This window comes from Anser cygnoides, chromosome 23, assembly GCF_040182565.1.
Source record: "Anser cygnoides isolate HZ-2024a breed goose chromosome 23, Taihu_goose_T2T_genome, whole genome shotgun sequence".
In the NCBI taxonomy this organism is placed as follows: Eukaryota; Metazoa; Chordata; class Aves; order Anseriformes; family Anatidae; genus Anser; species Anser cygnoides.
Genome location: NC_089895.1, coordinates 7,425,770 through 7,452,685, shown reverse-complemented (window position 1 = coordinate 7,452,685; position 26,916 = coordinate 7,425,770). Strand labels below are relative to the sequence as shown.

Here is a 26,916-nt window from a genome sequence, read left to right as displayed (position 1 = left end):
TGGACATCGCCCTGTCAGCAGTGCCTTCAGGCAGGGCTCAGTGAAATTGTGCGTGAGAGCAGTTATTCATGTGTTTAAATGGCTTTTTTTTTGCTGCCAAGTACCAGCACTGTCAAGGTCTGGAAGATGAGGTTCTTCCGCTCAGCACCACCTGAGCACCTCTCATGGCTGCTGAGCTCGCCCAGCGGTTTGTGGGTCCTGTATTTGCCTCCACCCCAGCTGAGACGTCTCTGAGAGATCAGGCAGACCAGTGGGGTGTTTAAATTCAGTGTTGCTAAGAGGTTTTTACACCAGCTTCGTCTTTAAGGAAACTCCCCAGAAACAGGAGCACAGTTCCCAAAATATGCCTTCTCCTTCCCCTTACCTGCTCCAGAGCAGGGCCGGCAGTGCTGCAGCACGTCCCCCTTTGGGACCTCCCAGCTCGCACTAATTGCAGCAGGGCAGGCCACAACAAACCCCCGGCTGCGAGCCTCCCGCGGGACGAGGAGCACAGCTCCCAGCACCACCACGGCACTGGAAGCACGGGGTTTGGAGGCCGAGCCCCGGCCCTGCAGCGTGGGCTGTTTTTTCCAGCGGTGCCCAGTCTGGTTTAATTACAGCTCTTACCTCTAGCCACAGGCTTCCTCCTGCGTTCAATTACCAGGCGCTGGTTTGGGGGCAGAAGGGTGTGTTTGGGGTTTGGCTTCAGGTTTGGGGGTTTTTCAGTCCCGTTTCCACCTAGGCCCCTGCCTTCAATGCCTCCTACCTGAGCGGGTTAAAATACCAAATGGCTTCAGGCAGGGAGCGAGGCAGACTCGGGGTGCTAGCTAGAAATGGGCTGCTAGCTCAATTCCTGGCTCATCGTTCATTTCATGCCCACCTACCACTCGGAAGGCTGCTGGAGGCTGGGCTTTGCCCTTGGCGTGCACTCGGAGCTGCTTTCTGACTTGGGTTTTGCCTTGTTTTCCCCTCAGCATGCCCGGAGGGTTTCTACGGGACACGCTGCCGCGAGCGCTGCCTGTGCCAGAACGGGGGGACGTGCGACCCCGCCACGGGGCACTGCGCCTGCCCCGCGGGCTGGACGGGGCTGGCCTGCGAGCTGGGTAAGGACACAACCAGCAGCACCAAGGGATGGGTTCCACCAGCAGCCGGTCCCGTTGGGACTGGTTTTGAAGGGACAACGTGCACAGGATGACGGCCCTGCCCTGTGCTCTCTCCCAGCCTGCGCCGAGGGGCGGCACGGGGCCGGCTGCGGGCAGCGCTGCGCCTGCCAGCACGGGGGGCTCTGCGACCACCGCGGGCACTGCCTCTGCCCCGCCGGCTGGACCGGCACCGCCTGCGAGAGCCGTGAGTGGGGGCTGCAGGGGGGGAGGCCGGGGGGCTGCGGCGAGGGGCTGGGACCCGCGGTGCTGCGAGGGGCAGGCCTGAGGCCTGGGGTTCCGCACTCCCCAGAGGGCTTGTGGGGGGGGTGTCGGGGTTTTGGGGTGGGTGTTGGGGTTTTGGGGTGCGTGTCAGTGTTTGAGGTGGGTGCCGTAACGTGGGAGGGTGCCACGGTTTGGGGTGGGCACCGAGTTTGCATTCAGTCACTTTTAGACTTTATTTCAGATACAAATGAATAAGAAAAAACCATTCCCAATTATATGATTTTTTTTTAAAAAAAGCTCAAATCCTCTCTTTGGCTTCCTAATGAGCCACATTTCAAAACGCGTGACCATGCAAATGCCTGCCATGTGCCACGCAGACCCGCTCCCCACAGCCACCTATGCGAACTCAGCCCTGGCAGGGACAAGCGGCCAGTTTTGACAGTTGTACGGGGAATTGCTTTTTTTTTTTTTTTTTGTATTCATTCATGAAACAGAAGTGAAAACCGAGTGTGCAGATTTTTGCACCTGTAGTGCTGGCTTCTGGATGGCGCCGGTACTGCAGATGCTCTGTTCTGCAGCTGCTGTAGGCACCGGGTCCTCCTGTGACGACAGAAGCAGCAGCAAAACCAAACGATCGCAGCTGTGATTAACAATATATGGCTGGCACCCAACCGTCCCTAAACAGTGCGAGCCGTAACACTTCCCAAACATTCGGCGTGGTTAAAAAGAGACTTCCACGCTGATTTAGGCCTAAGACTGCACAAAAAGCAGTTTGCTTTGCTCAAGACTTCCCTCCCGTGGGTGCATCCTGCTGGCCGTGCCGTGCTGATGCCCACGCCGCCCCTTCTTGGTGCCTGACTTGGCGTCTCTGCTGTGTTTGCATCCCGAAGCTTGTCCGGAGGGGCTGTTCGGGGCCCGCTGCGAGGAGCGCTGTGACTGTGGGGACGAGGTGCCGTGCCATCACATCACGGGCGCTTGTGACTGTCCCCACGGCTGGAGGGGCCGGCGCTGCGAGAAAGGTGAGAGCGGCATCGCCCCACGCACCCCGAGCACCCCCAGCAACCCCAGCTCCTGGCACGGAGAGGAGCTTCTTCCCCCGTCAGCACACAGCATCCTGACTCCTTTATTTGGGAGGAAATTGTCTCGGGCGTTTCTCAGCAGGCCGGCACTGCGTCACACCAAACCTTTAATTAAATTTTGCACTGGGGCCTCTGAGCTGACGCTTCCAGGCATTAACTCGCGGTCCGGTTGTGAGCCTGGCATCCCCCCGTGTCCCCGCAGCCTGCCTGCCTGGGTCCTTCGGGAAGAGCTGTGCCGGCCGCTGCGCCTGCCCCCCGGGAGCGCCCTGCGACCACGTCAGCGGCCGCTGTGCCTGCCCGCCGGGATTCACGGGAGCCTCATGCGAGAAACGTAGGAAGGGAGCGAACGTCTGATGGGCTTGGGGTGCATGACGGGTCGCGCAATTGATACTTAAAATAATTAAAAAAAAAAAAAAAAAGAAAAAAAAACTCAACCAGTGAGCTTTGCCAAAGAGCAACTCACATTTTGGCAGCTGGGCGCGTGCCCACAGAATTTAGCGAAGTACAAGGAGCCAAGCGGGAAATCAGAGCCATGTATTTGTCCAGAGGATTAGCGATAAATCAGTATTAAAATGGGCTCCTGTGGGTACAAGCAAGTCTGGAAGAGCCGGAAGCATGTGAGCACATTCCTCACTGGGGACGGGGGTGTGTTTGCGATGTCTTTGTGCGGAGGGATGGAGGGTTGCAGGAATATGACCAGGGTAGGTAGGGCTGGTGTTGCAAAAGGCACCTAACACCTCAATTCCTGGAATCAAGGAGCCCTTTGCATGCTGAGCACCACCTCCCTTTTCTTTCCCTGTGGCAGAAAACCTCCACTGCCATGGGAGGCTGTTTAAATCATGGCTTTAAAAACAGAAAAAAGAAAAGCCCAAGCCTCTCGGAGCAGGTGGGGCAGTAACTGTGCCTGTGTTGCCTTGCTGTCCTCTCTCTCACAGCCTGCCCGCCCGGCACCTTCGGGGAGAGCTGCGGCCAGAGCTGCCAGTGCGCGGGAGCCACCCAGGACTGCCACCCCGTCACCGGCGCCTGCGTCTGCGCCCCGGGCTACCACGGGCCGGCCTGCCAGCTGGGTGAGCCCACTGCGTCCTGCCCCGTGCTTTGTGGGGTCCCTGTGGGGCTGGCCACGGCTGCCCCAGGGCTGCTCCGAGGTGCTTTCCTGGGTCAGCTTTGTGCCCTGCTGCACAGGAGCAGCCGCCGTGCCGGCACAGCCCCTTGCGGTGCATTTCTTGTAGCGCCTGGGCTTTGCTCTCGCCCTGCCAGGCGGCGGTGCGAAAGTTTCTGTTGTTGTGCAGAGTGCCCTGCGGGCTGGTACGGGCCCAGCTGCGAGCGGCCGTGCGAGTGCCAGAACGGGGCCCGGTGTGAGCGCACCGCGGGGACGTGCCACTGCCCGCCGGGCTACGTCGGCGCCGACTGCAGCATCGGTGAGTGCCCGTGTGCGCAGTGCTGTGGGAGCGCAGCTGATCTCATTTGCTGTCTGTCTTAGCCATGGAAACATTTTCTTACTCCATCTGTTTTGTGCCAAAATGATTTCCTCAATGTGAAAGGCATGGCACATCAGGTTTTTGCATCGTGTATTGCCACCGCTCTGCTTCTCCAGCAGAAGGAAATGTAAAAGCTCTTTCCCTGCCCTGCCAGTCCCCCTGTGCACGAGCCCCAGGGTCTGAAAACCCTCCTGCCTGCCCCAGCTGCCCCCCTGCTCTGCTTGTGCACCACGGCCAAGTGTTTCCCTTTTGGCCTGCACACGTAGCCCATGGGTTTGATGAAGGCAGGTAAAGGTCTTCCTCCTGGCAGCCTGTCCCACCGGCCGCTACGGCAAAGACTGTGTGCACGCGTGTGTCTGTGGGGAAGGTGCCACCTGCCACCACGTCACCGGAGACTGCCTTTGCCCGCCGGGAAGAGTCGGTCCCACTTGTGAGCAAGGTAAACGCGAGCTGCAGGGGAAAAAATCCCAAGCAGGAACCCATTTCCTTGCCCTGACACCTCTGCCTCCCCCTGGGCACTGCTGCCCGTGTGCCCACCGCCGTCCCTTGGTCCCACAGGCTGCCAGGAGCAGCGCTACGGGGAGGGCTGCCAGCAGACCTGCTCCTGCCAAAACGGGGGGCTGTGCAATGCCACCGACGGGTCCTGCTCCTGCGGGCTCGGATGGACCGGGAAATCCTGTGAATTAGGTAACCCAGCTCTGCAGGCATTGTCCTGTGCCAGCAAGGAAGCGCTGAGCTGGCTCAGCACCTCGTGCTGGCTCGTTGTGCCTGCTGGCCCCTCTGAGCCGCCCCGGTGCCCCCTGCAGCGTGCCCGCCGGGAAGGTACGGTGCTGACTGCCGGCTGCACTGCTCCTGCTGGCACAACGCCACCTGCGACCCCACGACGGGCGCCTGCCGCTGCCCCCCAGGACACTACGGGCCCCTCTGCGAGCACGGTGAGCTGCGGCGGGGGGGATCTGATGCAGCAGGGGGATCACCTGCGGCTTCGCCAAGGTGGTTTCTGAAGGTGGTCTGGAGAGCAGGACGGTGGGGTGAAGGTGGGGGTGGACTTGCGCTGCCTTTCCTTTCCTCCCTCTCCTTGTGTTCGCAGCGAGCCCTCCCGGAGTGCTCCCGAGGACCCCCACTTCTGAGGCCGCGGGCTGCAGGGTGCTGCTCAGCTGGGAACGCTCAGCACCGCACAGCCTGCGTGCCGGCCGCCCGAGCAAGTCGGCGCATCTCAAAGCGAGAAGCTCACTGCTTCCATCCAAAGGCTTTGCTGCAGAGGCCGGCTACAGCCGAGCCCCTGCCTGTGCTCGCTAACGAGCTCTCGCCCCTACCCCCAGGTTGTCCCCCGGGTTTCCACGGGGCCGGCTGCCAGCAGCGCTGCGACTGTGAGCACGGCGCTGCCTGCGACCCCGCCACCGGCCGCTGCCGCTGCCCCGCGGGTGTGCGTGGCCAGCGCTGCCAGGCAGGTACCGAGCGCCCGCCGCGCCCCCCACCACGGGCAGCAGCCCCTGGCGCAGGCGGGCAGCACGTCCCTGCCCCTTCTCCTCTCCCCAAACAGGCTGCGAGGAAGGAACGTACGGGGAGGGATGCCGGCAGCTCTGCGACTGCGCAGGGAATGTGACCTGCGACCCGGCCACGGGGCGCTGCCTCTGTCCCCCGGGGAAAACTGGCCCCAAGTGCGGCTCAGGTGAGGTTATCTGCAGCTTGGGAAGGTGAGAGGGGGAAAATGCATTGGGGGCATTGACAGCAGGCAGAAGGACAGGCCTAAGATGGATGCAAGCAGCCTCTTGTTGGAGCTGTAGTCTCGTGGAAGAGCCCTTTCTATTTGGTGTGCATCCTCTTGGAAAGTAAGATGGCATCTGAACAAAGGTGTTCACCCCTTCGGCCTCTATTTATAGCCAGCTTTGAACTCAAATATGCCCCCAGCCTGCAGTCCCCTTGCATTAACTCACCTAAAAGTCAAAAGGCTGAGGATGCAGTGCAGCAGGAGCACCCCACTGGGCCTGGGATGTGCTGTTGTCCCTAATCACCAGAACTTGGGAGCAGGCTGGGAGGAGGTTGAGGCAAAAAGCTCCCTGCCTTGTGTTTCATGGGGCCACCGTGGCAAGCCCTGAGCGCCTCTGTCCCCGCAGAGTGCCCAGCGAACAAGTACGGCCCCGACTGCGCGCTCGGCTGCGCCTGTGCCCCCCGCAGCTCCCAGTGCAGCGCCCGGAACGGGCAGTGCCGCTGCCTCCACGGGTACATGGGCCCGACCTGCCGGCAAGGTGAGCCCCGGGCTCAGCACCACCCTGCTGAGGTGCTGAGTGCTGACGGCGGGGGGATCCCAGCGCACGTGCAGCTGCTGTGTGGGGGTGCTGGGGTCCCTGTGCCTGCTGACCCCACACCTGCAGCCAGTAGTGCAGACCGTGAGGGCTGAGCTCGTGTCCCTGCTTCCCTTCCAGCTGTGCCAGCCCAGGTGCCCACCAGGCCCCCGCTGCCCCCAGGGGAGCTGCAGTGGACGGAGCACTAGGTCCGGCCGCCGACAGCAGCGCCCTCGGTGCGGGACCCCCTGGAGAAGCACAGGACCTATTGCCAAACTTGTTTACAAGCCACATGCATTAATTATTACCACCGTGCCAGACTACGCTGCTGCTCCGAGTGAGGCTGGTGTGCTGAGCACCACCAGGGCACCTGGGCACCGCTGGGGCTGGATGCAGGACCCCAAGAGCCGGTGCCCCTCATGCCGGACCCCAGGAGTGTTTGCTTCTGCTCGGCAGCTGGTAGCCTTCCATAGCTCGTGGGAAACTGCTGGCCTTCACCTTTTGGGTTTGGGTGCTGGGTTTGGGGGGGGGGGGGGGGGGGCGGGCTGACGTTATAGCCAAAAATAAGTATTTATGCAGGAATATTTATGGGAAGCTGCACAACAGCGTTGTCGAAACTGTCAGGTGAACATTCCCAGCTCTGCAGAGTTCATGCCCAGTGTGGCACCGCGTCACTTGGCCGTTCTGGACTCTGCAGCCATCCTGTACTGTAAGCTCCCGTTTGCCATGGGAGAAAGTGCTGGGCCCAGCAGCCAAGAGCCGGTCCCATACCAGGGCTCTGCCAGCCCTCCTGGGCGTCCCACATCACCTGCTCCAGGGAAAAGCGAGCCTGAATCAGGTGCAATCATCATGCTGTACGGCAAGGCACAGAGCTCCTGAAATGCTCTGGTGAATGCACATCCCTCGTTAGGTGTCCTCCCCCGTCCTGGCCCCTGTGACATTTCCCCATTGCGGTGGAAGCCCAGAGGCCGAGAAGGGGCCGAAGGAGCTGCCAGGAGCCACACAGCCACGGTCAGCCCTGGGCCAGCAGCAGGCACGAGAGCTCTGCAAGGCTTAGGCTGCCACCTGCAGCAGCGGGGACAGCCACTGCCAGGGGATCAGCCTCGTAACAGGGACCACCAGCTGCCTAACCCGGCCCCGTCCATGTATTTGCACAAAGCCCCTGGGCAGACAGGGCCCAGGACCCGGCGCTGTCAGGGGGCACCGGTCTGCGAGCGGCGCTGGGATGCCCCCAGCCCTGCCTTTAAATTATTCCCCCAGGGGCCAACTGAAAATAATAAAAGAACTGTTTTCTCTTCCGGAGGGAATTTATTTTAATCTGTACATACCTTGTAATTTTTTGCTAATTCTTTTCTTATTTTATTTCTTCCTTAACAGTATTTTTTGCATTAGCTATCATTGTTGTGAAGAAATAATGTTAATATAAGTATGTAGTGAAGGACCAAACTGGTGTAATTGAGGTTGTATGTTGTATGATCGATAACCAGGGAGTAGGAAGAGTTTGTTAACGTGCCAAACGACCCCGATTAATCCTGCTATTCTTGCCGCCCGTTCTCCAGACAATCATACGTTTTGTTACCCTCGCGGTTAGGTGCCAGCTGCATCCGACTCCGGTTCCTATTTATTTCCTTGGTGGGCTGGGAAGCAAAAGCAGCCTCCGCCGAGCCAGCCCCGCGCCAGCGGGGGGACGGGGAAGCGCTCGGCCCCACCAGGCAAACTGTCCCCAGCCAGCTGCGGGTGTCAGTGCCCGGCCCCATCCCCTGCCCTTCCGCGCAGGGAGCACAGAAACTTCTTCAAATCATAATTTTTTTTTTTACCATTTTTATTTCTTACTACAGAAACTTTCTGTTCTCACATAGCTCGTGTCTCTCTCCTAGACTCTGTCTCCTCTAATTTAGCACTGGGTAAATTTTTTTAATTACTCCACAGTTAAGAGAAATAAAGAGAAAGCCTCAGTGACTTTCCATTTATTTGGTCTCTCACTCAATTAAGCTTGAATTCTGTAGCAACCTGAAGTGGGTTTTTTGAAGGATGTTTCCTGAAACACACCCGCCCCATAGCAAGGAGTGGCCAGAAAGGAACTTTCTTTTTATTGATGGTAGCAGGACGAAGGCAGGCCCCGCCGCCGGCATCGCGCCCTGCTGCACCTCGGGCAAGGAGAACACCCAGCTCCTTCAGGTCCAAGGATTTAGTGCTGGTCCCCTTCGTCCCTTTCAGCGTGACCAGAACAGAAAGGTCAGCACAGTGCTGACACCGAGCCCGAGCAGCCTGCGGCGCTGCCTCCAGGGGATCACCCATTAAAAGGGATGTGGCAAGTCAGAGCTGCGATCAAAAGGACCACGACAAAGTGTGTGTGGGGGGAAAAGAAACAGGAAGATTAAAAAAAAAAAGTCAAGGAATAAGCCTAGCATACGGATTTAAGTCCCTAAAAGGTCTCGACTCAGGGCTGCTCTCCCAGCCCGTGTCCCGACACACAGAGCCCAGCCGCAGCCACCAGGCCGTGGTCCGGAGCCCGCAGGGAAAGAGGCGGCACCGTGCGCCTTGTCGCAGGGCCTGGGGCTGAGCCCTGTCCCTTCCAAGCTGAGCTGGTACCTCAGCTGCTCCTCGGGGCCTGTTCCAGGCCGGTCACATCGGAGGGGTGGCCAGGAGCCCCCGCTGCCAGGTCCCACGTTAACTGCTGTGGCCGTGGCTCCAGCTGCAGACCAGGCCCAACCACGAAACCTGGTGCCCGTGAGCGCCCGATGCAAGCACAGTTCGAGAAGAAAGGCTCTCCCCTCCCTTCTTGCCGTGGGCTGAGCCCGTGGAGGTTTGAAGCCCCCTGGTCAGGGCCGAGGCACGTCCCCCTGGTGCCGCTCCTACACGTCGGTCTCTATCCGCAGCCTCTCCATCCGCCGCACGTTGCACTCCACCGCCGTGCGGTTCGTGATGGCCCGAGCGCAGGACTGGGGGAACCAGCCCCTCTCGCCGTCCCGCAGCCTCTCGCCCCAGCACCAGCCTAGGAGAAGAACGAGCACTGACACCACGGGGAAGGGCGGTGGCGGCTGGGGACGTGTGTGCAGGGCGGCAGCCGCGGGGCTCCCCTGCCATGGAGGTGCCCACAGCGGGGCTCTGCCCCGGCTGCGCCGAGCCGCGCTGCTCTCACATCCCGGGGCTCCCCGGCTGCCCACCCGTGGCAGCAGCAGCTCCTCCAGTGCCCCACTCTCATCTGCTGGGCCACAGCTGCAGCCAAGGGGATGGACCTCAGCCCCTGCTACAGCTTCTTGGAAGCTTCCAAAAATCGCTCAGCCCCCGGCTGGCTGAGGCTCTTCCACCTCCGGCTGCTTGCCGACGCTTACCGTCCTCTCCGCCCAGCACCAGCACCACGTCAGCCTGCTGCAGAGAGATCTCGTCCGCCTGCTTAGCCAGGTAGGCGCGGGTTATCTCCACCTGGCTCAGGTCTGCAGGGGAGGACGTGAAAAGGGAGCGGGTGAGAAGGGAGGGCCGCGCCGCACCGGCCAACGCAAGCCCTGCTTCCTGCCCTGCCCTCCATGTGTGTGGGATGCTGAACTGCAGCCTCAGGCCCTCCTGGGCTTCCCACTGTGTGTATCTGTGCTCTGAGTGAGGAGAAGGCTGGTATCTCAACGGGAGCAACTCCTAACAAGCAAGGCACGGTACCCTGAGCTCTCCTCTCCATCAATGCGTGTCCCCAGCTCCATCTCTGGCAGGAGCGGGTACAAACAGGGCAGAAATGCGGGATTTGCACCCCCGTACCTCCTCGCGGCGTGGTGTCGGGCTGCTCCCTCTCCCTGTGCATCAGCGCTGCCATCCACCGTGCCCGGTCGCTCCTAGAAGAGGGAAGCCGGGCTGTCCAGGAAAGCCGCGGGCAGCAGCCCGGCTGCTGGAAGTCGCTGAGACCTCCCCAGCAGCACGAGGGCTTTCACGGGCAGGCGGACCGAACGCGAGCGGTCAGCACAGAGACACTGCGCAACAGAGCACAGAAGCAGCTGCACTGCTGACTGCGTGGGGAATGCGTTACAGGAGGGGCGGTTGGAAAGCTAAGGGGGAGAAGGGAGCGCTGCAAGGGGGAGAAGGGAGCGCTGCAAGGGGGAGAAGGGAGCGCTGCAAGGGGGAGAAGGGAGCGCTGCAAGGGGGAGAAGGGAGCGCTGCAAGGGGGAGAAGGGAGCGCTGCAAGGGGGAGAAGGGAGCGCTGCAAGGGGGAGAAGGGAGCGCTGCAAGGGGGAGAAGGGAGCGCTGCAAGGGGGAGAAGGGAGCGCTGCAAGGGGGGAGAAGGGAGCGCTGCAAGGGGAGACACCCGCGCAGGTCCCATTCCGGGAGGACAAGCAGGAGGGGCAGGGTGTCGTGCAGAAGCCCCCGGGGTGATGTCCAGGGTTCATCCCCCGTGCAGGAGCATGAAATCCCACTCACAGCGTGTCGGCCACCAGCAGGACCTCCTCCCGCCTGCCCTCGCTGTCGCGCTCCAGCACCACGCGCAGCAGGTGCCCCCCGGCCGCGCCGCGCGCGCTGCCCCCGCTCCCCGCCTTGCCGGGCGGGGGGGAAGGTGGCTCCGCCGCCTCCACCTTCTCCACCGAGACCTGGTCCAGCGTGGCGTAGTTCATGACGGTGTAGCTCTCCTCGCTGCAGCAATGGAAGGACGGGCACCTCAGGGCTGGGTGAAGGTGCTTCCTCCCCGTGCTGGCATCACCCACAGCCCTGGTGCCCGTCACGGCACTGATGCTTGGGGTTGAACTTGCTCTGTGCACTTGTGGGCCATTCCCAACCAGAGTTTGGTTGCTGCCCTAACAAGAAACACCTCCAGAATGATCGCAACGGGGGGACTTTGAGGTTTTCTTAGGCTACTGGCTGCTCAGGAAAGTGAGGCTTGAATCCACCCAGCCCCTTTCCAGCGAAAGGCAGGGGTGCCCCCCGAGCCTCACCTTTTCTTCTTGGTTATGATCAGGACGTCGTTGAAGAGGAAGAGGTAGCAAACCCTGCCAGAGCCCTTGCGGAAGATTCCTGCCTCCTCAGAGAAGAGCAGGTAGAGCTCACCCCGCTTCAGCAGCCAGCGGGAGGCAGAGATCAGTGGAAAAGGCTGAAACGGAAAAAAAAAATAAAAATGACTGACTGATGTCTCGTGTGGCAGGGAACACTAAGTCAGAAAGCTGTATTTGAGCTCACAGTGAACTCTAGAGTCATGGAATATCAGAGTTGGAAGGGACCCACAAGGATTATCGGGTCCAACGCCTGGGTCCCCAAAGGATCACCCAAAATAAAAAATACAAATCAGTGTGGATGGAACCAGCCCCCACCGCCACCAGGCCTCACCTTCTTCTTTCCGAACTCCAGCTGTTTCTGCAGGGTGTACATCTGCTCTGTCCTCTCCATGGCACGAGCTCCATCGTTGCAGTTCTTCACCAGCTGGAAAAAAACACAGCAGAAGGGGAGGATGGAGGAGGCTCGGCGCATCCTGCCTCTGTGTCAGCCTGAGTACGGCTGGCAAAGGTCCCGCTGCTGCCCGCCGCCTCCGCCAGGAGACCCAGAGCAGGTCTCCAGGATTTCCTGCGCAGGACATCACCAGGAGAGGCGGCAGGTTCCCTCTGCCAGGAGAAGGACCACAGAGAAACCAAGCACCGAGCTTCGCCGAGGGGCAGGACCAAGAGGAAGGACCGATCATCCGAGGAGGGGAGATAAAGAGGAGGCCGGCGATGGAGCAGACAGGGAGCCACGAGGAGGTGAGAACCAGTGGGGAAGGCAGACGGAGGTGAGGCAGCTGCACTGCCAGCACAAGGGCCACAGCTGCCGCTGCTCCTGCTGCGCCCCTGCCCTGCTTGGTTCCCTGCTCTTCGCCTGCATCTCCAGAAATGAGGCAAGTAAGAGCAGCAGCACAACGACACCGCCACGGGGCTTCCGAAACGGGGAGAGCACCCCTGGAGAAGACGACAGTGAAGGGAAGGACAAAAGATCACCAAAGAGGAATGGAGAAAAGATGACAAGAAGGAAAAAAAAAAAATCACAATCAAGTGAAAAAGCTGGGCAAGGGAGAAGACGTATGCATCCAACAGCTCTTTGGAGCAGAGAAATCTCAAGTGGCCCTGTGTAAGAAGGAAAATCAGAGGCCAGCCCCGCAGGTGGGGACCGGGGTGGTGACACGGTGCGCCGCGAGGGAGGGAAGGTGGTGGTGGCCGTCCTCACCTTGCTGATGGCTTTCAGAGCTCTGGTGGCAGCCCCGTACGCTGCAGTGCATGCTTTTGTTTTTTGACACACAGTCTAGAACGTCAAGACAAGATGCTTTAGTGACACTGCAAGACAGAGCAGCTGCGCGTTACTGCCTCCCTGGGCTTTACGGAGGCGATGCCTGCTCGGACCGGCCGTCGGCCTGGCAGGGGGGCAGGACAGGACACGCGTTCAAAGCACGGCTTAACGCTGCTGGTGGCTGCGAATCTGCTTTCTGGCAGGGCTCTAACAGCAGCCACGTACGTGGCCATCACCTCGTACACCGGGCGTCCACCTGGCCCTGCTCCCGCAGCCCACAGCTACCAGCGGTCCCCCCTGGTAGGTTGCTGCTTGGCTCAGCGAGCCAACGAAGGGACCAGCGCGAGGTGCCAAGCGGTGCCACCTCTGACTTACTTACATCTAACAGCAGGGGAAGCCGCGTTACTCTCTGCATAGGGAGAATGAGAAATGAGATCATTGGCAGCCCTCCACATTCTGGTTTCCTTTCAATTTGTTTCAAGGCCTCTTTAAATAAGGGGTTTGTGGTTCTGGAACGGGACAAGAAACCTCCATTAACGTTGCTCTTTGGTTATCAAGACTTTCCAGAGGATTTCCACACGTGAGGAACGCAGTGCAGCTCCAGCACCAGCCCGTCCTGCTCAGCGTGCACAGAAAACGGATCGATCCACGGGCAGGTGATGGAAAAGCGACTGGAGATGCTGAATCCGCCAAAAGCTGGGAAAAGCTGTCAGAAACGTCCGGCACCACCGGCACGGCCTGCACACGAGCAGCCTCCCTGGGCACCCCTAATGCACCCCACGCCGCCCTCGGCAGGACCCGTTTGCAGCATGGCTCGGTTCAGCACGGGGCAGCACTGCCCCCACCTGGCCCCCATCCCTCACCCTTCTCACTGCACAGCCCAGACCGTGCCCCACACCACGCGGTAGGTCTTAGAGGCTCGGTGCTTGGCAGGACACAGCCCCGCGCAGCCCGGAGCCCTGCGAGCAGCTCCCGAGGCGCCCGGGCGCACAGCACGACTCACAGCAGCCTCTGCAGTGTCCTCTGCTGGTACACCTCGTTGGAGCAGTAACTGACGTAGGGGTTGAAGTGCTTCGAGGCGTGCTCTTCCACGATGTCGCTGATGTCGGGCATGACGAGGTTCTCCTGGTGTCGCTTCTCCAAGTCTTCAAAGAAGCTAGGGGCAGAAAGCCAACAGCCTCGCCGCGTGCCTCACCAGGGCAGGACCGAGGCGATTTTCAGTTCCCTGGCTCAGGGGCGGCTCGTCCTTCCCAGCGGGTGCCTTGCTCTTGGTCCCGTGGCATGGCCCAGCCGGAGGCCTGGTGCCTCACCCCTTTTCCTCCAGCACCCCTTGCACCTTTACTCCCAGGGGTCACCCCTCAGCTCAGGCCTTTGCTTTGTCTTCCAGCAGCTCTTTGCCAGCTTCACCAGCCACCTCTGGGGCTGGGACCACAGCTGGCATCTGCGCAAAGCGTCTCTGCGGGAGCAGAGCAGTTCTGGGGCAGTAAAAGTTTCCTGGTTTATGAGTTACAGAAGGAGATTGTCCGGGGGAGCTACCAGACCAGAGCGACACACGAGCTGCCAAGCTCGGGGCGCTTTGCCATGAGCAGGCTCTGCTGGGACCATCCCCGCAGGCCAAGTGTCCCGGAGCAGAACAATTCCTCGAATTATTCGCTCTGAAGCGACGTTCCCACGCTGGGAGTTTTTCCCAAATCGCCGCAGCTGAGAAGCCGCTTGTGCGCCAGCTGCTCGGCTTTCCCCACAGCTGCCTGTCCCTGTCCCCCAGGAGGGTCCCCTGTGCTGCAGCCCCCACAAGGTCCCCCCGTGCCCAGCCCAGCTGCGGGGAGCAGGAGCAGGAGCCCCCCGCGCCCCTATGCTGGGTCTCACGGTGCCGCTGCGCCGCCCCCGCGTGGTGTTCCCACAGCACCCGCTGCAGCTCCCACCCCCGGGAGCAAAGGGCGCGCTTCTGCTGGCTCCCAGAGGAGGCAGTTCCAGGTCCTGCATCCTGTCCGTCTGTCCGGGAAGTCCCCAGCTGGGAACTTCGGCAAACAGAAGCACCCCGGGCACGGTGATGGAGCAACAGGAGCACCCCTGCTTCAGTGCCTGAGTGCAGCCACGCGACTGCTCCCCGCTACGAAACCTCGGGGTGAGCAGAAAATGGGCAGCAGGGCAGAACGGAGCCCTTCACCCTGGGCACCAGCACCAGGACGATGCTGCAGGGGTGTGTGCTGTGGCACGAGGACGAAAGGCAGCAGCTGGGCTGCCTCAGCACCATCAGGATGCTGCTCGCACACGACAAACTGCACAGCTTAACCAGCGCGGTCCCAGCGCCCACGAACTTGCCTGGTGCTGACGGCCAGGATGTCGCCGATGTTGGAGAAGAGGTGGTGGTGCTCCGTCTGCGTCATGGTCTCCTTCAGCTCCTCCGACCTCATGAAGTGGCACACCAGGACGCTCAGGCTGTGCATGTAGGAGTACTCGGACGTGATGATCTCAAACATCGCCTGAAAGCAGCGGGGCGGTGAGGAGGCAGCAAGGCAGGCTGCGGCACCACCGGCAGCACGAGGGGTGAGTTCAAACTCGCTGCACCTCATTTACATTAATAACGCCCGTATAGTATTTAATAATGACTTCACACCATTTACATTAATAACACCTGGAAACTTTTTCCAAGCGTTCCCCGATACCATCTCATGCATCGCTTGGCCTCCACCAACAGCTGCATGCTTTAGGACAGCCCCACGACCACACCACCAAGATGCTTTCCCTCATGGTGCCCGTTCCCCGTCAGCACCTGGAGCCTCTGGGGCGAAGCCCCAGCACCACCCGTCCCAGCGAGACACCCGCGTGCCCCTGCGGGCCGCTCTCACCTCCTGCCGCTTGCGCTCCTCGGGGGTTATGGTGTCCAGGACGCCCGCCTCCAGCACCTGCGGGTGACAGCACGGGGTCAGCTCCAGCTCCCCCCAGCCCCAAACCCACCACAGCAGCAGCTCCTGCGCTCGGCAGTGGGAGTGCTTTGCAGGCAGGGATTGCTCTCTGCCGAAAACACAAGCGTCCAGAGCTGCCTGCCTTCCCCGAGCCTGCTGGGGCGTCTCAACGAGCGCAACCGCAGCAGCTCGGCCGGCATCCGCACAGACCTGCCAGGAGCCTGGCGTGTCCCAACCAGCACCGGGCTGCCCCAAGCATCCCATACCTGGGGTAACACCGCTCACTGTTTGTTTGGCGGCTTGGACAGCTTTTAAAATACACTCTGCTCTATTTCTTTTTAATAAGCAGGTCACCTTCCTGTGCAATAAGGGCTTTCAGGAAGGGACAAGCAGAAAAATAATCTTTCACAACACGGAGACTGCTCGAGGTGCAGCCTTGCCTTCCCAGATGAGGGTTCCCAAACCCAGCAGAAGGCCTGGGGAAATGTGGAGGCAGGAGGCGAGCTCGCGCGACTGCTCCAGGGTGCAAGGACAGCGGCTGGGTGAGGCAGTGCTGCTGCCCAGGGCTGCAGCCGCCGCTTATCCATTTCCCCCAGGGAACGCAGGACGCGGCCAGGAGCTGTGCTCCCGCTCCTACCTCCGGCAGCTGGCTCCAGGTGACCTGCGCGGGGCGATAGCTCTGCACCACGATGGCGGTGTCGGGCAGGGACGGCTCCTCGGGGATGGGCTCCTCCAGCAAATCCTCGTCCGACTCGTGGCTGACCGAGTTCAGCCCTCGCTCGCGGATTTCCTGGTACAGCCGGGGCTCTGCAGCGGGGAGGACCAGGGGTGAGAGCAGCCTCCTCCAGCCTCACCTCCCCCCACCTCCCCACCCCAGCACCCCGCAGCGGCCGGGCCCAGCACCTCCCCGCTGAGGACTTTGCACGGCACCAGCTAACCAGCAGCTCTCGCTGCTGCCAGCCTCCGCAGTGTTTGCCCTGAGCAAACAGAGCCGGGAGCATTCCCGCTGCGAGCGTGGCTGCACCCTCCCGGGGAGCGGGGACACAGCGCCACGGCGCCGCTGCTGCAGGTGGGGAAGCGCAGGGGAAGCAGCTGCCCTGGGCCAGCATCACAAGCGGCAAAGGGGCTGCCAGGGATTCCCTGCGCCTTCTGTGTGGGCTGGAAAAAGGCACCACAGAGCGGTTGGGGAGGAGGAGAAGCAGCACTCACGGTCCTTGAACGAGCCGCCCCGCTTCTGCACCCGCTTCCGCCCGAAGGTTCTCTGCAGGAGGAAGAAGAGGAAGAGGAGAGCTTGCCACCACCGCAAGGGAATCTTGCCGCCACGGCAGGACCACACAACCACAGCACTCTCGCCACAAAGCACGTGCCATGGTCAGACACCCACCGGCTGTATTCCGGGCCCTGGGAAGCATTCGGCTCCCTCGAGGAGGGGAGCAGCTCCCCGGGCAGGCCGTTTGCAAACACCACCCTGCTGTCTCAGACCGATTGTTGTCTACACTGTTGTTTGCCGTACCGAAGTGACTCAGCTTTCACCTCGCATTATCGGGGTCACGATCTGAACAATCCTTTGGTTACTCCGCTGCCTTTCCCATCCGTCTGTCTCGCACCTGGACTTTGCCTGCTCGGCGTCTCGGCCCTCCCAGCCCTGCTTCGCCCACGTCTGGGTGCAGGCCCGGGGCCCCCGCCCGGCCACCCCGCCCTGCAGGCCCGCGGGAGCCCCGCAGGAGCCGCGATCCTCACGGAAGCGGCGTCAGCTGCTCGCAGGCTCCCTGGGGACCCAGAGCTCCCGTGGGTGACAGGCCGGCTGCCTGGGCTCAGCACGCCGGGCTCAGCACGCCCTGCCAGCTCCACGCTCGTGCAGACAGGAGATGCAGGAGGAAAGTACAGCCCCTGGACGCAGCTCACGGCCACGGGGCCCAAAAGAAACGGGGTAGCAGCGGGCACAAACCCACCTTGTTCCTGCCAGGGCTGCGGGCAGGGGGGGCACCCCCGTCTTCCAGCACCGGCTTCAGCGAGGGGACGGCGGCCACTGGCTCCGGCTCCGTGCCCAAGCCCTTCATGGCGGCACGGTACGACATGTTCCTCAGGTTGCGCTTCAGCATCCCCCGGCCGTCCTCCTCCTCCTCCTCCTCCTCCAGGGAGATGCTGGGGATGGACGCCCGCTTCTGGTCCGGCCACGCGGGCTCCTGGCTGGAGCCGGGCGCCCCTGTGCTCGGGTGCCGCGAGGGGTTCTTGGTCTTGGTGGAGACGGCCAGGCTGCGGGGGATGAGCTGCTGGGTGCCCACCTTCAGCGCGGCCGGGCTGTCCGTGCTGAGGACGATGCGGCGCGGCTCGGCCAAGGGGAAGGGGCCCGCTGCCGGCAGCGGCGCCGAGTCGGGGCTGCGCATGCCGGACGGGGAGGTGGAGGTGGGGGGTCCCTGCCGCAGCGGGTGGCATCGGTACTCCAGGAGCAAGGGCTTGTCCTCCACATTGCTGCCGGGGGGGCTCCGAGACATGGTGGCAGCACGGGAAGCCAGAGAGCTGTGCAAGAGAGACAGACGGACAGACAGACAGAGGACTGAATGCCTTCTCCCAGCAAGGCCAAGGGCACGGGCACGCAGCTGGGGCCATCACACGGCATTGCGTGGGGACATGGGGACAGCGCAGGGCCCGGGCTGGGAGAGGAGCAGGACGGAGCCTGGGTGCCGTTGCCCCCGCTCTGATCGGGGGCATGGCCTCGCCCCTCAGGTGCTGAGCGGGTGTGGGTGGGAGCCCGGCAGACCCAGAAAAACAAGGGACAGATGGGGCTGACGGGTGCTCGCCCTCTGCTCCCCGCATCACGTGGAGGCAGGGTCACTGTGGGTGCACCCACCCACGCCTCACTGCCCTCCCCACGCTCTGTGCCCCCCCCAGACCCCCTGCAGGGCCCAGGCACGCAGCCCACCCCTTCCCCACCGCCTTCCAGCTCAGCCAGGGCCCCCTGCACCTCCCCACATCCGCACCAAACCCCTCCACTCAGCACCAGCCGCCCCAGCACCCAGCGCTCCCCGTGCGGGGGGGGTGACGGGACCCAGCTCCTTCCCCGTCCCGCAGCGTGGAGCATTTCACGCCCACCGCCTGCCCGGTTACAGAGCTGAGGGAAACCCCAGGGCTGAGCCGCTCTGACCCGAGGCCGCCCTGCCCGGCCCCGCCACCCCCAGGGGACACGGACGGCCCCGGCCCCGCTCCAAGCCCCGAGGGCCCCCCCCCGGCTGAGCCCAGGCTCCTCACCCCGCTCCCGGGGGACGGGGACGGGACCCCCGGCACCCCGCGGGTGGGGGGGCAGCGGCTGTGGATGCTCGGGGCAGCCCCACGGAGCCGAGCCCCGCAGCCCAAAAGCCCCCCGAGCCCCCGCAGCGCGGCCCGGCCAGGGGGAGGCCCCGGCCCCCGGCTACTCACCGACACCGCCTCAGCCCCGCCAGCCGCGGAGGAGGGGGAGGAGAAAAGGGAGGAGGAGGAGGAGGAAGAGGAGGAGGAGGAGGCGCCAGGAGCCGCCGGGGGCCCGGCCCAGCCCGGCCCGGGGTTGGAGGAGCGGGGCGGAGGCGGTGGCGAGGCTGGAGGCTGGAGGCCGCCCGCTCCTCCCCGCGGGCGCCGGCCTCCCTCCCTCCCTCCCTCCCTCCCTCCCTCCCTATCCTCGGTCCCTCGGTCCCCATCCCGGTCCCATCCGGAGCCTGGTGCTGAGCACAGCCCCGCTCCCCCCCCCGCTCCGCCGGGCTGCAGAAGAGCTGAAGGCCGCTGCCCCACGACGTCCTCCCGCTTTTCCATGCCCCACCGAGGAGCTGGGTCCCCAGGGCGTCGCCCCCAGCCCCAAGCCATGCTCCTGGGGCATCCCGCTCCACAAAGCCGCCCTCCCGGGGAGGCTGGGGAGCACCCGGCGCGTTGATGGGCGACCGAAGGCTGCTCCTCCAACCGTCCTCGGCGCCTGAGCAGCCACAGGCAGCTCAGCTGGGCCAGGGATTGTCCCTCACTAAGGGCACACGAGGCTCAGCCTCGCAGCTGGGTCTCCAGCGGCTGGAAGAGGCCCCAGGCTGTCCCTGTGGGGGCACAGAGCATCTGTCCCCAGCGCTTCGTGGCCCCGGAGCGGCGTTTTGCCCTTTGGGGTGGGGAGGGCCCAAGGGCCGGGCTGGGGGCAGCCGCCCCGGGGCCCAGTTGCCTGCTGAGGCCGGGCTCCGCGCCGGGTGTTTACTGGGAACAGATTTTTCCCTGACCTTCTCTTGTGCCCCCCGCTCTGATTTTTTTTTTTTCCCCATTAAAAATGGAGCCTTTTTCTCCCTGGTTTATGGTGAATCTCAAGTGCCTTCTGGATGACAAAGTCCACTTGTCGGCAATATTCTTTTAAAAGACCCCGCTCTCCCCTCGCCAGACAATCGCGCTATTATCAGGGCTTTCTTATCCGAGAGACTTTTTTCTTTCCCTCCGGGGCTAATAAGCAGAAAGGTTGCCAGCCGTCACAGAGATGCAGAGGGCTCCTACTCAAGAGTTCAGCCACGACTGAAGCCCTCGCACGGCAAACTCCAGGGAAGTGCTATTATGCGGGATGTGGGATCCCATCATTTGATCACGCTGAATGACTTTTTGAAGCAGAGACCATTCACCGGTTTTGTAATGCGCGTTGTTAGCTCAAAGGCCCTGCTTTCAAGTCATTTTTGCTCCCGGTGCCCCCGCTGAAACCTCTGACCGCTATCACCAGCTAGTCGCTAACTCGCCGCTCTCAGCTGTGAAAGGACAGAGTCCCTGCCACTTCCAAACAGCTCCCGAGCCTCCGGGCAACCCGGCCCCGGCCCCGTTCTCGCTCTTCCTCCCGGGACCTTTCCCCCGAGGAGGACGCAGACGCAGGGCAGCAGGAGGGATGAACTCTCCCCCTACACATCCCTAGAAGCACTGCGTTGCCTTCAGGGCGTGCTCTCCGTACTACACCCGTACAGCTTACACCAAAGCTTACACACAACTTACACCACCCCACCGCTGCGCCCGGTGCTGTGCCTCTGCCACTCCTCCCAGAAAAAAAAAGCTCGCAGGACCACTGCTTATAAAAGCACACAGGTTTATTGCATATCAATCTCATGTATAAATTCATTGTAGCATTGGAAAGATTACATTTGGTATACATTCCTATTCTACAGCATTAACCTCAAAATCAGCTTTTTCTATTCATTATTTTAAAGGAATTTCTCTACACAAGTACATTTGTCTTTTATCACAAGCATCAAAATGAAATTTGTAAAATCGCTTTTTTAATTATTTTCTACACTTCATATCTTTTATTTCATTATGCTCCCAACAAAGCGATTTCATATTAATTAATAACTGCCAACACTTTTTTTTTTTTTTCTTTCTTGGCAGTTCAAGGCTTCTAGCCTCGGACGCAAAATCTAATCACATATACAATAAGTGCATCTACGGAATTTTTTTCTTTTTAATAAAAATTTCACAAACAGACACAATAATGACTGCTAAACACAAGTCATGCACAGTTTACTTATAAACATAACAGAAGCAATATACAATCAAGAATGATATGGAACAAGCACCATCCTCTTTCTCAATGTTTTTTAAACATTATATGAAAACCAGACATTTACAATTGATTTAAAAAAACACTATACAGTTCTAAAGAAAAAAAAAAACTAAATCATATCTGTATTGTAACAATGGGAAAAGGAATGACATGGGATGCACAGATTTATGATTCTTGCAAGCACAATATATATATGTTTTAAATTACATCTTCTGCAGGCTGGAAATGACATCAGGGCAAAACATCTCTTGCTTTGAAGAGAGCAACGAGAATGTAAAAGACATTGAGAATTACTTTCAGAATTACTTTGTTCACATGTGAATTGCACATTTGGAAATCAAAGCTGCCTTTTTTTTCTTTTTCATTCTTTTTCCAAAGTGGTAATAAGAATTAATGACAGAAGAAAAAAATAATCTTGGAATCATTCAATAACATTTTAATCACAGTATCACTCAACACTACAGAGAAAAAGGTTCATGGCTTTGTGAGCACACCACTGACCGTCACCCAGGAGCAGAGGGTTTTGCCCTGATGTTACCAGCACCGTGCCGCGCTCCCCGCCGGGTCTGAGGCAGGCGGCGAAGCGCAGGCTCCTCCACCACGGTGCTCCCCCTTCCCCGCCACACACACACACACACAGTACAGCACGTAAAAATCGAATGTAAGTCAGTAGGTTGAAACTGGCTGAGGGGAGGGGGCTCACAATCCAGTGCTTTGATGCTTAGAGTCTAAACACGTTCACGTCGTTGTGCAAGTGCTTTCGAAATGCTTCGTAGGAAGTGAGAAGCCGCTTTCAGGAACATCTACCGAGAGCCTAAGTGCTGCTGAGGGAGAACCCGAACGCTTCCACTACTTTGTTTTAAGCAAGACAGAAACCAAGCTCCGCGCTTTGTCCTGGGATGCGGTTTAGCAGACCCAGCTCGGGTTTTGCTGTCGGACCCTGCCTGGGTTGGGTTTGCTGCTGACACCGAGCCGCGCCTCTCCAGCCCCGCGCCTCTGCTCCTCTCCGCTGCGACCACGAACGAACAGCGCGCAGGCAGCGCAGCCGGCTGCCCCGCGGGACGTCCCCGGGCACCGAAGGGCAGCGCAGGCAGCTCCTGCCGGTGTGCACAGCTCCCCTGGGTGCACCCACACCCTCGGCACTGCCGCTGCTCTGCCAGCTCCGTGCCCCAGCCCCGGCCGTTCCCATCGCTGCTCAAAACCCCGCAGCCGAGCGCCTGCCTCGGGCCTGCGTCCTCCTGTGTGGTGGGCTCGCAGGGGGGGGACACGGCCCTGCGGCGCTCAGAAGCCCCACGGGACCCTTACAGTTGCTCTTTGCTGCAGCGACCTTCGGCAACAGCTGGGGATAGGAAACATCCCGCAGCCTGTCCCCGGCCCCTTGCTGTCACGGCAGTATGGCTACGAGATGTGGCGCTACACGTAATAAATAGCTCCTGCGCAGATATCCTCGCTTTGCATCACCCCTCGCGTGCTGCCCGCGCTTTCACACCAACGCCAGGCCGTACTGAAACCGCTGCAACTACGCGCCCTGCTGCACCGCACCGCCATCGGGGGGTCCTGAGCACGCCATGCTAGTGGCACCGGGTGGCACCGGGTGTCCTTAGGCACTACAGCTCCGTGTCCCCTGGAGCTGGGGGGACCTGCCCGTGCCAGCGAGCCAGCTCCGTCCTGACGGCAGAGCCGTCCTCGACACGCGCACGTCTTGGGAAACATCCTTCAAAGCTAAGTGACTGCTTTTGTCCAAAATCGCAAAGCAAAACCTAAACATCTGCTACGAGCTGCAACACATTTTAAGTGCAATTGAATGAGAGCTACAAGATAAATAGAAATTCAGTGAGGCTTTCTCTTTATTTAACTGTGGAAAAATTAAAACTTGTCATCAGTGCTAAATTAGAGGAGTCAGGAGGTCCTAAAGCAAGCAGAGGCACTAGCTCGAGAAAACGGGAAGAAAACTGAATTAGGAAAATGCAAAAAGAAAAAAATAATCATTTCATGATTTAAAAAGCTCTATTTTTCATGTCCTCGATCCCTGGCCCGTGCCCCTGGCCAGCAGCATGCCGCACGAGGCAGAGCCACGGGGAGCTGCCCCCAGGGAGCCGCCGACCTGCTCCTCTGGAGACACGACAGAACAGAACGGAGGGCTGAGATGCTGAAGGGAAGACCAAAAAAAAAACCAAAAAACACCAACCCACAAACCCCACAGTAACATTTGCATTGCTCAGTACTTGGCCCACGCTTTGGAGACCAGCTTGCTGCTGCTCCGGGGCTCCCCGTGCCGAGGAGCGCGATGCCGACCTCTTCAAAGCTGCCTTCGGTGTCGCGCAGAGCCCTGGGGCAGGGCGAGCAAACGTCCCACCGAGGCAGCCGCGGCCGTGCTCCCCGCTCAGAGGGGGCTCGGCTCGCTCCGGGCACGCAGGAGGCCAGCAGCAGGAGCCAGGCGTTCGGGCTTCCCCAGGGCAGGGACGGATCCGTGCCACCGCTCGGTGTCTCCTGGCGCCTGGGTGCCGCGGGGCCGAGCCGTCCCGTGGCCGAGCGCTTCCCCGTCCCCCGCCGGCACGGGGCTGGCTCGGCGGAGGCTGCTTTTGCTTCCCAGCCCACCAAGGAAATAAATAGGAACCGGAGTCGGATGCAGCTGGCACCTAACCGCGAGGGTAGCAAAACGTATGATTGTCTGGAGAACGGGCGGCAAGAATAGCAGGATTAATCGGGGTCGTTTGGCACGTTAACAAACTCTTCCTACTCCCTGGTTATCGATCATATAACATACAACCTCAATTACACCAGTTTGGTCCTTCACTACATACTTATATTAACATTATTTCTTCACAATAATGATATCTAATGCAAAAAATACTGTTAAGGAAGAAATAAAATAAGAAAAGAATTAGCAAAAAATTACAAGGTATGTACAGATTAAAATAAATTCCCTCCGGAAGAGAAAACAGTTCTTTTATTATTTTCAGTTGGCCCCTGGGGGAATAATTTAAAGGCCGAGCGCCTGGGCAGGGCGGTGCTGCAGCAGCAGCGAGCGGGCAGCAGGGGCTGGGGGCGTCCCAGCGCCGCTCGCAGACCGGTGCCTCCTGACAGTGCCGGGTCCTGGGCCGTGTCCGCCCGGGAGCTTTGTGCAAATACATGGAGCAGTTCGGCTTCCGCTGCCTGGTGGATTCAGAGCCTTGGGCACTTTCACAGGGCGATGTGGAGAACCAAATGGGAAGGGTAAATTTTCTCGGAAAATACACCGACGCCGCCAGTTTACCTTTTGTTCCTCCTATACCGATGTATAGAGATGCCTTCCTTCTCAGGTGGTCTGAGGCTCCTGGCTATCCAAAGCCAGCCCCAGGTGTGCTCCGGGGTGCAAAGAGCGAATTACGAAGGGTCCCTAACAAGACCTCCGCTTTATCTGAGCAGCTGTTTCCTTCGTTTCAGCGTGCTGGAACGGGGCTCCCGTGTTGTGTTTCTCCATCCTGGACTGGCACAGGAGCTCCTCTCTGGCTTCTTTCAAAGTCGGCAGAGCCTGAGCATGTCAAGTACTTACAGGCAGATATACTGACCACCGTGTGCTGCTTCTCTGAAACCAGCCGCCAACCCCGGCCTGCAGGCAGTTACTACCAGATATGATACCTGCCAGAAGCACACTGGCACTAAAATATTGCAGACCCGAGGGGAAAGGCTCCTCCTGGCCTCACCGGCTTTGCACAGCCAGGCTGCCAGAGCACCCCAGGCTCCAGCCGGCGTTCACTCGGTGGTAGCAGCAGTCCAAGCCTCAGAAATTCTCATTTTTATCATGTGGCAAACAGCAAATTCTCAGGACACGCATCCTAAATTTTATCCGTATAGCCAATGTTGTTCTTTGCAATAGGTCTCATCACTTCCCAGACCATTCAGAAATTCAGCTTTACCTGCAAAATCACTGCTGCAACACCGGACTGTAATCACAACGCACAACGGCACGAACGCCATAGCATTTCTGGAGGCTGCTTTGTGTCGGTAAAAAAAAGATGAGACTTTGAAGCAATTTGAAATCACTCATAAAATATCTGTGAGCAATTTTAGAGTCAGAAAGACAATTCTGTTCTTATATGTGCTCGAATAGTGGGTTGGACCCCTGACACTGCTGAAGCAAGGGAACTTTAACCTTCCTATTAAAATTACCGGCCAACCGGCAGTGTGCTGCCCATAAACAACCATCCAGCAAACCAAAACAACGGCAGGAGTCAGAAATGCCTGCCACAATTCCCAGATACTGCTGACACCGAAAAGACACCACTCTGAAGCAAACCCTGGGAGGCGAAGCAGAAGCCGCGAGCGCCCCGCCACAGGCCGGACCTGCCCGCCCCGCACCTCCCCGCACACACCCGCACCTCTCGGGCACGGATTTACCCGGGGTGCTCACACCTGGGGAGGTCCAAGCGGCCCTGCCGTGAGGCACGGGGCCAGAGCGGGGCCGAATGCCACCGCCCCGCTCGCCGGAGATTTTCTGAGCACGGATTTTGTTCTGAAGCACTCGGGATGCTCCGAGCGCAGGCAGCAGCTCGGGCTCGCAGGCACTACCAGAGATGGAAGCTCTCCCAGCCTTGCGGCGCAGGCACAGGCAGAAGGGCTTTCAGGGCACAGCCGATGACTGTGAACCACGTATTTGCATGATACACCAACAACCCAGCCTCAGCAATGCTCCAGGCTGAAGATTTCTCAACCGGGACAGCGTGTATGTAGCATAGCATGACCGTAGGCAGCGTGGCCTCACGCTCGAGAAGCTTTGGGCTGTGCCAGTAGGTTTGGTTGGGAACAAAGGATAGGGCGTATTTCTGTGGGAGTGCACAAGTTCAGATTCTTTCTGAGGTCAATTAAATTTACCCTTCCCTGGTGTAACTCCCGTGACTCTGTCAGAATTGCACCAGGGATAGGTCCGACCCGGCTCTGCTTCCTTGCTATCCCATTATTTGGCTGAGTTGAGGGGATTAAGCTACCGAATGGTTTCAAGATGTGATTTATATGCGGGCTTCACTGGCGCAGTGATACCTTCTCGTAATGTTAGAGGGATCAATATTTGATTGCACTGTTGCAATTCATGTCTTGCTTATGCTATTCCTACAGACTGAAATCCTGGGGCTGCATCAGTTATCCAGTTCTGGAGAGGTTCGTTCTGATAAATTACAAATGAAAACTCTGGACAGGTAAAAATGCAGGACTTGTAGGTCGGATGCGACAGGTTTCTTTCTCAGCCAAAAGTCCAGGCGACTCCTGAGGCCCTCTCATCCATCTTCTGCTCGCTGGGATTTTTGCTAGGATAATTGCAGCACCACCGCCTCCTCGCTGGGACTCTGGCCAGTGCCTTGTTGACCTCTCAGAGGTGGTTGATAGGGTTAAAGGTCCCCGACTCTGAAGCTGCTCCTGCCATGTCCAACCAAGCACCCAGGGAGTTCTGGGAGGACGTGTGGAGGGGAGCGTTCTCAGACAGGGACAGCATCATTGCATAAGCCTGCAGGAGAAGAGAGCAACGCAGGGGACGTGTGAATATGCACGCAGGACAGGCCACAATAACCTGTGCGAAGCACAGCACGACCTCACCAAAACATAAGATTGCCAGCAGCCTTTGGCCTGGGCTAAGAATCTTGCCAGTGTTCAGGAACACAGGCATGGAAAGCTTGTTGGTGTTCCCAGTGTGCTCGTATGTTCTTGTTGGGTCACTGCTGCAGTGAAGCGGTTAAGTGTCTGCTGAAAATCTGCAGGGAGACTTGTGTCTGCTACCACAGGACCTGACTGCTTCTCCAACCCAGATGCTCTCCCTCTTCCAAGACTCATACGCCCTTTGCATCCTTTCACAGCCCAAACAAATGTGAAGCCTTGGGTAGGTGATAACCTCACGTACTGGAGGTAAAAGCCTGTGTAAGTGCCACCTGTGACACGAAACAGCGGAGGACACAGCTTCCCCCATCCTGCGCCAGCTGGTGCGATGGATGCTCCCAGGTGTGAGTGCAGCGGTGGCTGTGCAGCCCTCTCCTTCACACTGGGGCTGCACCCAGCCAGGCACAAGCCTTTGCGGGGCAACAGCCAAAGACCA

At 59.7% G+C, this 26,916-nt stretch overlaps 3 protein-coding genes across 21 annotated transcripts in view; 1 reads left to right on the top strand and 2 right to left on the bottom strand.

The window, feature by feature from the left end:
* The window catches only part of MEGF6 (multiple EGF like domains 6), a 78,837-nt gene extending 70,697 nt beyond the window's left edge, over positions 1–8,140 (top strand). For 4 of the 5 annotated variants that reach the window (XM_066982014.1, XM_048067476.2, XM_066982016.1 and 1 more), the window contains 13 exons: positions 954–1,082; positions 1,201–1,326; positions 2,234–2,362; positions 2,625–2,753; positions 3,358–3,489; positions 3,712–3,840; positions 4,211–4,339; positions 4,459–4,587; positions 4,707–4,835; positions 5,223–5,351; positions 5,444–5,572; positions 6,018–6,149; positions 6,327–8,140. In XM_066982014.1, coding sequence (XP_066838115.1) covers positions 954–1,082; positions 1,201–1,326; positions 2,234–2,362; positions 2,625–2,753; positions 3,358–3,489; positions 3,712–3,840; positions 4,211–4,339; positions 4,459–4,587; positions 4,707–4,835; positions 5,223–5,351; positions 5,444–5,572; positions 6,018–6,149; positions 6,327–6,394 — 1,619 coding nt within the window. In that variant the 3' untranslated portion in view covers positions 6,395–8,140. The remainder of the gene's footprint in view (positions 1–953; positions 1,083–1,200; positions 1,327–2,233; positions 2,363–2,624; positions 2,754–3,357; positions 3,490–3,711; positions 3,841–4,210; positions 4,340–4,458; positions 4,588–4,706; positions 4,836–5,222; positions 5,352–5,443; positions 5,573–6,017; positions 6,150–6,326) is intronic. The other variant, XM_066982015.1, reaches the window with a different exon arrangement.
* A 112-nt stretch (positions 8,141–8,252) lies between these two features.
* Positions 8,253–18,842, bottom strand: ARHGEF16 (Rho guanine nucleotide exchange factor 16). 3 transcript variants are annotated; one of them, XM_048067506.2, is made up of 15 exons: positions 18,737–18,842; positions 17,272–17,839; positions 16,529–16,580; positions 15,957–16,126; positions 15,263–15,319; positions 14,736–14,896; positions 13,417–13,569; positions 12,793–12,922; positions 12,354–12,428; positions 11,487–11,579; positions 11,099–11,253; positions 10,590–10,799; positions 9,936–10,009; positions 9,521–9,622; positions 8,253–9,180 (listed from the first exon to the last, which is right to left on the bottom strand). In XM_048067506.2, the coding sequence occupies exons 2-15, from the start codon at positions 17,812–17,814 to the stop codon at positions 9,041–9,043; spliced, it is 2,115 nt and encodes a 704-aa protein (XP_047923463.2). In that variant the 5' UTR covers positions 17,815–17,839; positions 18,737–18,842; the 3' UTR covers positions 8,253–9,040. The 3 variants fall into 3 exon arrangements, with proteins under 3 accessions (XP_047923463.2, XP_047923464.2, XP_047923467.2); XM_048067507.2 differs by lacking the exon at positions 12,354–12,428; XM_048067510.2 differs by lacking the exons at positions 17,272–17,839; positions 18,737–18,842 and adding an exon at positions 16,704–16,728.
* Positions 18,843–20,364: 1,522 nt separating this feature from the next.
* The window catches only part of PRDM16 (PR/SET domain 16), a 314,214-nt gene continuing 307,662 nt past the window's right edge, over positions 20,365–26,916 (bottom strand). For all 13 annotated transcript variants that reach the window (XM_013194764.3, XM_048067479.2, XM_048067489.2 and 10 more), the window contains one exon: positions 20,365–26,334. In XM_013194764.3, the coding sequence (XP_013050218.1) occupies positions 26,200–26,334 (135 nt within the window). In that variant the 3' untranslated portion in view covers positions 20,365–26,199. The remainder of the gene's footprint in view (positions 26,335–26,916) is intronic.